Here is a 12,500-nt window from a genome sequence, read left to right as displayed (position 1 = left end):
TGCATGGATTCAATCTAGGTTTAGTACTTCGGTCAACTTAGTTCAAGTTTGCATTGACGTTAATGCACTGAGTCCTCATTGTTATATTACCGTTTTTTTACAATCGTCGGAACACAATGGCCGATCCTTCTCACACGTTTCCAAAACTGCTAACAACACACAACTGACAAAACAGCTAATTTCATGGTCAAAGCTCACATTGTAAACACCTTCTCTCTTCCTTCAGAAACCTTCAATCAGTCACATAACATTTGTAAATGTGTTCACTGTAAGCAGTTTGTGTCAAACGACCAAGAAATGTTTTAATTGTAGAAGTCACACAGGCTGATGTGGTGCAAACTGTGTGAAGAGTTTTGGAAATGTTGTAACGTAATGGAACGTAACACAGTCCCAATTAGCTTAATTTGTATTCACTTCGCACATTTTTATCACACTTTAAACATATAAAACTTAAAGTGACATTTACTGTCGGTCTTTGTGAATGTTTCTTCTTGAACCTTTTTAACCGACTGACAACTGACAACTACAAGCGCACTAACACTGCGCATGTGCGATGTGCCTGAAGGAGCACGCCTAACAGGAGCCAGCTGGAGCCCGAGGGACTTCTCCCTCGGCCCCGTAAAAGAAAGGCCGAAGGCTGACTGACAAAATGACGCGTGCTGTCTATAATTTGGATCGAGGCAAGCAGTATTTTATTAAATAAATGCTAAAAGAAGTGCCCCGTGTGAGGCTCGAACTCACGACCTTCAGATTATGAGACTGACGCGCTGCCTACTGCGCCAACGAGGCTTCCACACTGGCGTCAAAATTGGTTAACAAGAAGCTACAGCAAGATTTCTTTGCTTCTATACACTGTTTTGTGTGTTTGTTTGGGTTTTTTTTTGTTTGTTTAAGCAGTTGACACGAGGTCAATGGGTCAAACGTGTCAACGTGAAACTAATGACCTTAAAAACAAGGTCCGAATCAACCTACGTATGCCTACTAAAGCCATTAGTGAAACAAAGCGGGTGTTACAGTGAAAAGGCTATGAAATCAAAGGGTTACTCCTTTTGATTTTACGTGCGGTTACAAATGAGCCTGCGCTCTCTCAAATTTTCGATCTTCTCCGAATGTCCATTTGTTTATTTATTTTTCTAATATCTGTTCCAAATTACGATATCAACTCCTCGTTAGTATAGTGGTGAGTATCCCCGCCTGTCACGCGGGAGACCGGGGTTCAATTCCCCGACGGGGAGGAAGTTTTTTTCCTCAGGAAATATTTTCTCGTATCATTTGTCTTTTTTCAAGCTTTACTTTTTAAAGTGGCTCCTATTGTAGAGCCGCTATGATTAACTGTACTTTCCACATGCCACGTGTAGGAGTGATAATTCAATGAAGATTATGTATTTTTGACACAGTCCTTTTCGACTCAGGTCAGTTTGACGTGTTCGAAATGGCTCAAGAGAAACTGTTTCATTGACAGTTTTGTACAGTTATTTTTTTGTGGGGAGGGGGGGGGGGAGAAGAAGAAGAAGAAGAAGAAGAAGAAGAAGAAGAAGAAGAAGAAGAAGAAGAGAGAAAAAAAAAAAAAAAAAAATTCTTGTTGCATTGGCCGGGAATCGAACCCGGGCCTCCCGCGTGGCAGGCGAGAATTCTACCACTGAACCACCAATGCTTGCGAAGCTCCGAAATAAGACGGGAATATATGCAAGGTACCACGCCAGTATGCGACAGCACGATATACTTGTAGTGAAATTAAAACACATTATGAGCTTCACAACGACCAAAGGATTAACACATCCGAAAACCGATTGGCGCCCAACGTGGGGCTCGGACCCACGACTCTGTGATTCAGAGCCACATGCTCTACCGACTGAGCTAGCCGGGCGAATATAACATAAATAGTTGGATGAATCACTCTCTTGTTCTCGGGCGGGTCCTGGTATAAGGTGTCGCTGAATTATAAAACTGCTTTCGCTGCTGCTTCAGGGAATTAATACGGAGTGAATACAACTAGAACGCAACGATGACGTCGTCAAAGCAGTTTCCCATTCTTTCCACAAGGAGGCAGCAAAACTTGAGTCACATGGGCACGTCGGGCATCGGCGAGGTTGGGACAACCTGAGGAACGTGTTGACTCCCTACCCAGGCCCACCTGGCACCTTGAGCTCCTGCTTGGTCGGTCTCACAGCTTACCTGTACGCGCACCAATCACAGCTCGTCTTGTCTGTGGGTCGACTCGGGAGGACGAATGAGAAAGAGAGGTGCGGTAGTGATATCCGAGGTGGGGCTGCATGCAGCACGCTTTCACGCCACCCCCTCTTTTATTTCAAACGGCACAAGTCAAAATGAAAAATAAAAACACAACAAAAAATGTAAACACACTCCTTCACATATCACAGATGATTGGCAACGTCTTCCTATGAAGTTAATACTGATCCCCGCACGACATGTCCGCCCTGGCGCGGGAGATTTAACAGATCGGAAAGAGACAAAGACATGTTCTCCCGGGTGTAAGAGTAAAGAAGAAGAAAGAAAGAAAGAAAGAAAGAAAGAAAGAAAGAAAGAAAGAAAGAAAGAAAGAAAACAACATACATCATCTTCTTGCCTAGTTTGAGTCGTGCGAGGGGAAGGTTGGGGTATTGTCGGGATATATTGTTTGGATGATTTCACAGTTGGACGATGCAGCAGAAAACTGATTTCTCTTAACTTGGGTTGAAAACAAAATTGGAGTAGAGACATGTTAGCGTTGGCAAAACATTGGTAGCGTGAATTTTGCATCGTGTGGAATACATTAAATGTCACACAAAAAAAGTTCTCCATACAATTCGGATTGACTTTGTTGAAGAGTGTTAACTATAGAAAAGAGGAAACAAGGAATGGCAATAGGAGGTCCAGGTCACTTTAGCTCCATTGAGCAGAGCAAGTGTGCGACTGTCCGTTCATTCATCCAGCTGTCTGCGGTCATGAAGTCATCAACTGACTGCCCATTTTCTCTTCTTCCTCGCCAGCATTTGGCGCTAAAACCTTGAATGGAATGCAGTGGAACGCTCTGGTGCGTCATCTACTGATAACCACCAGGTGGTGCTAACAATGCTAACCCCACCCCGTGAGACCAGAGCAGAGGCAGACGGTTACTCCCGTACGGACAGAAAAACAAAACAAAAAACAAAACCCCAAAAACGCAACGCTACAATGAATTTCCCTAAAACAGAGAAATGCGTCTCCCTTCACAGACAATTGTCGGGCTGGGTTAAGGCTCCTCTTCAGATACTCCTCTAATTTCGTCGTTTCTTGCAGCCAGCCCACGTCAAAACAGGTAGTGTTGTTCTTTCGCCCACCCTGGGGCTCAAAGTCAGGAATGGTGGGGGAAGGGAGGGAGAGAGGAAGTGGGCGGAGGCCCCCCCGACCCCTCTCAGAAGAGCACGTCCTCGTTGGTGATGAGGCTCTCCACCACCAGTCTCTGGTATCGGATGTCGTTGAGCGCCGTCATGGCGTCCAGGTCCGGCGCCCTCATCAGCGTCGGCCCGAACACGATGCCCAGGTTCTCGCTGGACATCAGGTTGTCCTTCTCGTTCTGGGTCACTCTGGGGAGGGTGAACCCCCAAAAAAAAAAAAAAAAAAAAAAAAACGGGGTTAAAACAGAGGCCCTCTTTTTTGAAAAGACTTTGCAAAGGCGTATGAGTGTGGATGCCGACCTCTTGAGGTGAGCCATGAGGTAGCGCAGCGTCTCCAGGTGGGCCGGCGGCAGCAGCTTCAGGGCCTCGTGCAGGGACTCCAGCCGCTTCTCCGGGTCGCTGACCTCTGCACAGGGGTGGGGGGTGGAGGAAAAGGATCACAAAATGAGGGTCTAAGCTTACGCCAGATCATGTGTCATGGGTTTGAATCGGTTGGGAGTAGGGCCGGGCGTCGTTCCAAACGCTTGTGATACGGTGCCAATTTGGATATTTTCGATATCTTGGTTTTGATATCGTAGAAATCGACAACAAAAAGATAATCGCCCAACGTGGGGCTCGAACCCAAGACCCTGTGGTTAAGAGCCACACGCTTTACCGACTGAGCGAGCCGGCCGGATATGGTAAAACCTGTTGGGACTCGCTTTTCTGGATTCACATCGTTTCACTCACTCTCTTGCTCTTCTCTCTCTTTCCACAAGGGGGCAGCAAAGTCCATCAAAACTTCAGCCATATGAGCATGTTGGGCATCTGCGAGTTTGGGACAACCTGAGGAACGCGTAAATAATATTCTGTCTCCTCCTCCATCTAAACATAACACGCCATTTTCACTTGAAGTGAACTGGTCACGTGACCCCGTCCGCCACGTCCGCTGACGTGTAAATACGAAAAAAGTGTTTCCATGACACTGTTGCGATGTACCTCTACATGGATACGTCTGAAAAACCTCCTCATGAGAGCGTCAAATCCTTTTAGCCATATTTGAGAGGTTTTTTATTGAGATATTTAGGTTTTGCGCAATTCTAGGGCTAATGGAAATGCAGCAGCTGATGCTAAAATTTACCCTCTCGGATTTTGGAATTTGGCACCGAAAGACAATTTGCTTTTCAATATTGGACGGGATGGTAGCATTTCAGCCGGTGCTACAAGTGCATGGAAGGGCAGAGAGCGGGGACCTACTTGCAGCCTCGATGAATCGCGGGTAGGCGTCGTACGTGATGAGGGGGATGGGCAGCTCTCTGAAGTAGAGCTTCAGGGCTCCCGTGATGACGTTGATGTCCTCGTAGGCGCTGGAGGAGATGTCGGCCTTCTCACCGTCTGCTCGGGTGACAGAGAGAGAGAGAGGGCGTGTCCAGCGAGAATGACCGGGGAACACTCGGGACAGCCCGCGCGCTAAGGACCGTAAACGCCTCACCTCTGTCGAAGGCCAGTTTGACGTCCTCGACCAGCTCGCTGAAGCCTGATATCCTGTACAAACCTTCTGACTGGAGACCTGCGAGGGTGCGGAGGCAGAGAAAAAATTAGATGGATCTATAGATGCTGTAGTAACATGAACGACTTGTGTTTATCCCAAAATATTCACTGGAGTTACTGTTGCAAACTCCTCAGTCACAGTCCTAAAATTCGCTAAATGACCTCATCGCCCAATATGCACAACAGGTCTGGTGCATGTAAGAGTGAAGGACACTGCAAGGCTGAATGAGAGAGGAATATTGCCGTGGGAGAGACAAATAGACATGTTTAATGTTGAGAATGACAAATCAAGGTTGGATATGTTGGTGCCCTATAAATGGAAGAGCTGAAAGGTCGACTCTGCCCCTTTTGTTTTCTATTGTTCAATGTCTTGGTGAGTCTAACAATTTGTTTGTATATATATATATATATATATATATATATATGTATGTATGTAGCAGGGGCTGATGGGAGACGGAGGGAAGAAAAAAAAGCAAGAGAGTGAGAGACGCCTTTCTGCATCTGTCACGATCGAGCATGACTGCTCAAGGGAGAGAGAGAGAGAGACAGAGAGAGAGAGGTTGCCGGGGCAGCGCGACGCGTGGGAGTCTCTCTCTCCCTCTCCCTCTCCCTCTCTCTCAGCCTGCAGCCGCTTCTGTCTGATCAAAACAAAAGTCTGACGGGTTTTTGTTTTTTTTCCATTTTTCGTTTTTTTGTTCTGTCCCGATCTTACGTAACCAGCTGACTCGTGCCAGCGCTCTCTCGCTCCTCACCTCGCCCCTCCAGCTCCTGGATGCACATGTCCACCACCATGGGCCTCTTGGCGTTGTGCGCCTTGACCAGCGTGGTCAGGTCGCAGCTGTACACCTTCTTGACGTGGCGCAGGTCCGGCTGGCAGTCGTTGGGCACCACCTTGGAGCACTGCTTGTGCACGTTCAGCCCGCAGTCTGGGGGAGCCAAAGAGCACAGCCATTTAGACAGACAGACAGATGGGAAACTACACTGTTGCAGCACTACAAAACAGTACAAAAAATAAACTATGCAGTAGTTACAAAAACAATCAAATCAGTTTGTGTGTGTGTGTGTGTGTGTGTGTGTGTGTGTGCGCGCGCGCACCTGCACACTTGACTCCCTGAGCGATGAGTCCCCACATGAAGTTGGCGCAGTACTCGCACCAGTGGGGGCCCCTGAAGGTGTGGACCTGGTGAGGGGGGCGGGACACACACACACACACACAAAGCAAAACAAAACAGTGAGGGAATGGTGCTGGTGTGTGTGTGTGTCTGTGTGTGTGTGTGTGTGTGTGTGTGTGTGTGTGTGTGTGTGTCCCTCTGGCTCTGACCTTTGTGCTGCTGCGCTAATGGATGCCTGTAATGTGGAAATACGTGGAAAGTGGGGGGGTCGAAACACAGGCTTCACTCCCTGGGATGGTGGCTTGTGTGTGTGTGTGTGTGTGTGTGTAGGTGTACGTGTGTGTGTGTGTGTGTGTGTGCAAAGTGAATTTGAATAAGTCTCTCTCGGCTGAGTCAGCGATGCTCTCTCTCTCTCTCTCACACACACACACACACACACACACACACACACACACACACACACACACACACACACACCAACCAGGACTCACCTTGAAGTTGTGCACCTTCTCGTACTTGGGCGCCAGGTCGCTCTCCCTCAGGGTGGCCCGCCGCACCAGCGAGGTCAGCTGCGAGAGAGCAAAGGATCGTATTGGTTGCCAGAAGGTGGAGGCGGGGGAGGGGGAGGGGAGCTTGGCGGCGGCCGAGGACGGCGGCGGCAACGGCAGTGGCGGGGCGCTCAGCCTGAGCGCGGCGGCGGCCAGCAGCGGGCCCTGCGGGGGGGCCGCCGCCTCGGCCTTGGTGCTGTGGCGGCGGCGGCGGCAGCGCGGGGGCTCCTTCCTGCGGCGCTTGGCGGCGTGCGACTCGCGGCTCGGCATGGCGGAGACGTCAACGCTACTCGGAGTTTTCAACAGCAGATCGGTCAGGTCCCAGAAGAGGTCGGAGAACTCCGCTCGAAACAAGAAGAGCACCAGCAGAAGCAACAGGACGAGAATCCTGGTTCTGAAGGGGGAGGAGGAGGAGGAGGAGGAGGAGAAGGAGGTGGGAGGGGCCAAAAAGCGATGTGCTGCTGCTGCTGCTGCAGGTGAGACTCTGAGACTCTCAGCCCCGCGTGCACTCCATCCGCTTCGGCGGAGGCGGGCAGAGCGAGCGAGCGAGCGAGTGAGAGAGAGAGAGGGAAGAGGAGGGAGGGAGGGAGGGGGCCAATCGGAGGGCAGCGCTATGTTTGTTGTTGTGATGAGATATCTCAGCGTCTCCAAGAGAAACAAACCTGAATTGGAAGTTTCAGAATTCTACTTGCAGACTCGGGAGTGTTAAGTTTTCAGTCCGGTTAAAAGTCCCAGTTTGATTTGATCTTGGCTGCATCGCAGCACTGATCTTAGCTGACTTACAGGAAAACATGTTGCCAGTTTGCTGGCATTCACAACGCAGGCAACGCAGGGGGAATGTGATCAGCCGAGAGAACCTGCGCCTCCCGCGACAATAATCCATCCCATAATGCATCAGCTGGGTGTGAAAATCTGACCCGCCGCGGGGAAGTGCACACACGGAACAGCCGTGGGAGTGGGCGGTGTGTGTGTGTGTGTGTGTGGGGGGGGTGGGGGGGTCAGTGGGACGAAGCCCCCCATCCTGCACCACAGAGAGAGAGCGAGAGAGAGAGAGAGAGAGAGAGAGAGAGGGGGAGAGAGAGAGCTCTCGGTGTCGCAGCCGCCGAGCTGCTGAGTCGGCGAAAATCAACCGATTGCGGAAGGCGCGCACGTACACACACACACACACAAGCTGTGTTTCCGTTACGGTCTTTTGCCAAATAAAAGAGAAATAAAACTACAATTACAATTGGGACTTGCAGGTGTTTCCACTGAATGGTGCGAAGCGCATCAGCTGTAATTCTCATCAAAATATTTTGCGTTTTCACTTGACGTGAACTGGTCACGTGACCCCCGTACTTAACGTCCACTGACGGGCAAATGTGAAAAAGTGCTTCCATGACAGTGAGAGCGTTAAAACCTTTTAGCCATATTTGAGGTGTTTCCATGACCAGTGTTTTATTGCGACGTTTAGGTTTCGCGTGATTCCAGGGGTCATGGAAACGCAGCTGCAGACAGTGATGTGCACTGCAGGTCAGAGCAGGGGGACCTCGGTTGCAGTGCGCCAGCTTCCAGCGCTTGAGTGAGGAGCCCCTGTGCATGAGTTGTGTTTCTCTCACAAGGATGATATGCAGAGAGGACCGAGCCACTGAGCCACCGAGCCACCGAGCCACTGAATCGCTGCGCTGGTGGGCGGAAAACGTTCCCACTGCCGGCAACGCAGACGGATGCTGGACGGTGTTGCAGGCAAACTGCTGTTATGTAATCTCACTGCAAAGGCCCTGGCTGGAGGCCACGCCCCCTACCCCCATACCTTCCTCACCCCTCCCTCCCTGTATCCATACATCCTCCTCCTCCTCCTCCTGCTGCTGCTGCAGGCTGCTTGTGTGGCTCTAAGCATCCACAGCATCGACAGTGAGGGAGGTATTGGTATCGGATCGATACTTGCGTGATGAAATCGATGCTTTTGCTGCAGATTCTCGTCTAGACGTCCGACAAAAATGACCTCGGCTTCATGTTTCACAAATATCCAATGAGTGATGACGGCAGGTGGTCTTAGTTGCGTTTTGCAGATTTTTCTTTTATTTTGCGCTGGTGACTTTCTTTGGGAAACAACTTATGTGCACTGACAGGGCAGCTGTTTTATATTATTCATTTTGTGCATTATAACAGTTTTGTGTCGCCCTCAGACGGCTGGGATGGACTCCAACAGACCCCCCCCCCGCAGTCCCAAGCGCAGGTATTGAACACGGATGGATGGATAATTGTTGTGTATTGCATATCATAAAAATGTATATGTAAATATGTATATCATATTTTTTTATATCTGTGTTTTTACCATGATCATAATCAACTAACTAAAGGCCAAAAATCACAAAATTATTCAACGATTACGACTTTTCAAGTACAAAGTATTGGTACTGTATCAGTATTGACGACGCCGTCCCTGTATTTACATTGTATCAGATCGAGACCAAAACCCTGCCGGTATCGCCCAGTCCCAGTCAGAATCGCTCCAGTGTTCTGACAAGGCGGTCTTGTCCAAACAAAAATATAAATCTCACACACACACACACACCCACGACGCAGCATTTCCAGCTGAGACAAACAAAGCTCACGGTGCTCACCCTCTCCTCGGCGCTGAGGTTCTTGGCCGGCGCCGGTCCGTCCGGCGTCTCCGGGCTGAGAGGCACGTGCTTCTTCAGGGTGGGCTCCTGGTTGAGGGTGGTGTAGCCCACGTGCTCGTAGATGGGGTTGATGGTCATCTTGGCGATGTACTCGGCGGCCTGCGAGAGAGAAAGAAAGAAGGAAAGAGAGAGAGAAGGAAAGAAGGAAAGAAGGAAAGAAAGCCGCCTTGAGAAATGTTTTCCGGGCAGGAAGGAGGCGAAACGGGACGGACGCGCCCACCTTGGTCTCGATGTAGAGCGTGATCAGGCCGTCTGTCACCAGGTCGTGGATGGACTCGAACCTCTTCTCACCCACAAAGTGCTTCCCGTCGTGGTAGAGGCGGAAGTTCCTGGTCTGGTTGCCGAACCTGGAGGGAGCGCGACGGGAGGCGATGTCAAGTGACTCGGCAGCGGGACTGAAGCCGATTTTTCAGAGTATCTGTACTTCACTTTAGACGACTTTTTACTTTTACTCCCTACATTTGTACACAAATATCTGCACTTTCTTCTCCTTACATTGGAAAAATTTAACTTTTCTGTTAAAAAGTCTGGAAAAGATGCAACTTCTGAATAGTAAGTGATTCACTAATTATTTACAGTTGTTGTTGACGGAGGTGAAGCTATTTAAACTCTGCCGTTGTGTAGTCCAATAAAAAAAAAGTGGATGACATTTTAGCAGGAGACTATTTTAGAGTACCTCTGCTTTGGGGGTCACTGTTCAATACGTTCAGTACAGAGAAAATAAAAATGTAGAAAGTAACATCGGTCATTGATATTTAAAGTGTCGACATGTCTGTAACACTTAATGCATTTGTTATAAGTTGAAAAAAAAAAAAGGTTTACTTTTTACTTGAGTACATTTCTGAAGCCGTACTTCATTACTTTTACTTGCGTAAAGGAGCTGAATCAGCACTTTTACATTTACCAGAGTATTTGGTTGGTATTTGGTACCCATTCTGACATCATAAAGACAATTTATTTTTTATTTGTTACATTTTTTTATATTATCTAATTTCCTGAAATTTGATTTTTTTTTTTTTTTATTATGGTGGCACACGTCATGAAAGGCCTTTAATGATAACTGGGTGAAAAAACTGGCACACAACCCAAAAAAAGACGTGGCAGTGTTAAAATAAAACTGCGCCCGCTGGATCAATTAACCCAAAATCCAACCTTTTCATTCCTGCAGAGGGCTCCGCACGGCTTATTTATGGAAGGTAATTAGAGGCTGCAGAGAGGGAGGGGGGCGGGGGGGGGAAGAAGACCCCTGCAGGTGGATGAATGGCGCAACTATGAATAGCGCAAGCTGACCCTAAACCAGATTTCAAAATGGTGCCATTTGAAGAGAGTGAGCCACTACTCTGAAGCAGCGAGCCACCTTAAAAATGCCGTTTTAAGTGGAAGCAACTATCTGTTGACACCTGAGAGCCAGTGTGTAGGTGCCCGGCTGCCTCTGGCTCTCCCTGATGAGGTAGCTGCCCTCGGCCTGACTCAGCAGCTGGTCAGCCTCCTCCCTGGAGATCATCCCGTGGAACCTGGACGTGGAGAAAGGTCTCAGTTTGCTTTCTTCTGTTTTTTTCTTTTTTAACTGAAGGTGACAAAGAGGCGTCTCGACTTACTCTCGTCCGTAATATTTGGGCCGGTTGTCCACCTGGGGAAATAAAAACAGCGTCAGGGAAAACAAAAAAAAAGAAAAAAAAAAGGGCTTCAGGAAGATTGTGAGCAACCAACACTGACACTTTCCGCCCACTGAACTATCCAGCTGAATATATTCACAAACTGTATTTGTGATTCGTGTGGGTGGAGTTGACTCGTGACACGTCGATAAATCTGCAGCAAACCTGGCAACCAGCACTGAACGTTCACCCGCAATCAGGGAGTCCAGTCCAGGGATGGGCAAACTAACTGACTAACTGGTGGGCTACAAGGGGTTCTAAAATATGACAGAGGGGGCCGGAGCAGGAGCAGATGAATGGAGTGTTTGTTGTGAACCAAAAAATATATCATGGGATGCGTAGCAAACATGTTGCTTAAATGTCAATTGAATATGAACAAAAGCGTTACAACAAAATCAGCGTCTTTGAAGCCCCACTGTGTTTAGCTGTTGGCTGAGACGACTCTTAAAACACTGAATAATGGATGAAAGCTATGACAGCTATTTTATGAGTTATTCACTATTAATATCATCACTTCAAGTTTGGTGGGCCGGATTAAAAAGCTTAACGGGCTGCACATGACCCCCCCGGCCTTAGTTTGCCCATGCCTGCTCTAGTCGCTGCTCAAGCCCATAAAACAGCACCGAAAGTTTCTGTATTAAAAAAAAAAGAAGAGAGGCAGAAACTGATTCAGACGCAGCAACACGTTTGCTTTGCAGCGACACAAATAGCAGCAGCGCCTTCACTGAGCATCCTGCGTCACCAGGCAGCGTGATGTTGATTTTTTTGTTTTTTGCAGTAACCACTGCGAGCGCCTCCGTTTCTATTCTGAGCGTGAATAAAGTATGAGTCAGGATCCACGCAGGTTAGGACGTACTTGGCGAGACAACGGATTCCGCGCGAGGCCCGCGCAGGGAGGAGGAAAACCAATAAGACGCAGGACAAAAGTAGAAAGAGCTCATAAAGTTGACAGAAATGTAAATATACACCAGCCGGCTGTGATTCATAAAGTGAAATAAAAACGTGCAACACTGTTTACTGTGAGACTGGTGAAATGGTGCCCTCCCATGGTGAGAGTGTGGTGTTGCTCAAAACATCCTTAGGTAGACCAGGTTGCTTTCGCGAACAAAAATGACGCCAAGAAAATCCATCACAACTTTAAATAAGAAAACTACTCATTGTGGGTGCAATTTATGAAGCCTTCAATCTATTGAAGAACTCTGCAGCCACAGACAAAAGGGCAGAACCCATGTCCTCACCTCACAGGTGCAGGTGAGCCTACGTGGATGCGGCGCCTCCTGTTGGAGCTGGTACACTGTGAAAAAAGAGAAGGGGGAAAAAGGATTAAAAAAATAATAATTTGAGCGGGTGAATATAATGGCATCAGCAGGATTCTTTACATTCAACTCATCGACACTTACAGTAGGACTTCCATACCGGCGGCCGGTACTCATCGTGATCTGAAGGCAGAGAGGCATAGTTATCAAGCTGCTGAGCGGTTCAAACCAGAAATCAAATTAGAATGTGTCGCAAGAATGCCCCCAAGTGGACAGATTTAAGATCCAGCAGTTGATTTTTTTTTCAAGCTTACTTTCATGAAACGGCACAGTAACAGTGTGCAGCTTTGCAGATT

The 12,500-nt window shown here is 48.3% G+C and overlaps 1 protein-coding gene and 5 non-coding genes across 7 annotated transcripts in view; 1 reads left to right on the top strand and 5 right to left on the bottom strand.

Moving 5' to 3' along the window:
* Positions 1-716: 716 nt before the first annotated feature.
* Positions 717-789, bottom strand: trnam-cau (transfer RNA methionine (anticodon CAU)). The gene has a single exon. It is a non-coding gene; the product is annotated as a tRNA-Met (tRNA).
* Positions 790-1,163: 374 nt separating this feature from the next.
* Positions 1,164-1,235, top strand: trnad-guc (transfer RNA aspartic acid (anticodon GUC)). The gene has a single exon. It is a non-coding gene; the product is annotated as a tRNA-Asp (tRNA).
* A 348-nt stretch (positions 1,236-1,583) lies between these two features.
* trnag-gcc (transfer RNA glycine (anticodon GCC)) lies at positions 1,584-1,654 on the bottom strand. The gene has a single exon. It is a non-coding gene; the product is annotated as a tRNA-Gly (tRNA).
* Positions 1,655-1,794: 140 nt separating this feature from the next.
* Positions 1,795-1,867, bottom strand: trnaq-cug (transfer RNA glutamine (anticodon CUG)). The gene has a single exon. It is a non-coding gene; the product is annotated as a tRNA-Gln (tRNA).
* Positions 1,868-2,550: 683 nt separating this feature from the next.
* Positions 2,551-12,500, bottom strand: part of LOC142882821 (N-chimaerin) — an 11,717-nt gene continuing 1,767 nt past the window's right edge. For both annotated transcript variants that reach the window (XM_076017502.1, XM_076017503.1), the window contains exons 3-15: positions 12,289-12,327; positions 12,127-12,182; positions 10,832-10,863; positions 10,634-10,747; positions 9,454-9,580; positions 9,174-9,332; positions 6,511-6,588; positions 6,003-6,087; positions 5,660-5,833; positions 4,849-4,926; positions 4,614-4,751; positions 3,678-3,783; positions 2,551-3,566 (exon numbers count right to left, since the gene is read on the bottom strand). In XM_076017502.1, coding sequence (XP_075873617.1) covers positions 3,395-3,566; positions 3,678-3,783; positions 4,614-4,751; positions 4,849-4,926; positions 5,660-5,833; positions 6,003-6,087; positions 6,511-6,588; positions 9,174-9,332; positions 9,454-9,580; positions 10,634-10,747; positions 10,832-10,863; positions 12,127-12,182; positions 12,289-12,327 — 1,358 coding nt within the window. In that variant the 3' untranslated portion in view covers positions 2,551-3,394. The remainder of the gene's footprint in view (positions 3,567-3,677; positions 3,784-4,613; positions 4,752-4,848; positions 4,927-5,659; positions 5,834-6,002; positions 6,088-6,510; positions 6,589-9,173; positions 9,333-9,453; positions 9,581-10,633; positions 10,748-10,831; positions 10,864-12,126; positions 12,183-12,288; positions 12,328-12,500) is intronic.
* Positions 3,978-4,050, bottom strand: trnak-cuu (transfer RNA lysine (anticodon CUU)). Its single transcript has one exon. It is a non-coding gene; the product is annotated as a tRNA-Lys (tRNA).

This window comes from Nelusetta ayraudi, unplaced genomic scaffold (assembly GCF_046127955.1).
Source record: "Nelusetta ayraudi isolate G7.1 ecotype Tasmania unplaced genomic scaffold, CSIRO-AGI_Nayr_v1 ptg000006l, whole genome shotgun sequence".
In the NCBI taxonomy this organism is placed as follows: Eukaryota; Metazoa; Chordata; class Actinopteri; order Tetraodontiformes; family Monacanthidae; genus Nelusetta; species Nelusetta ayraudi.
The sequence above is the reverse complement of the archived record's forward strand: the minus strand, read 5'-3'. Positions and strand labels throughout refer to the sequence as shown.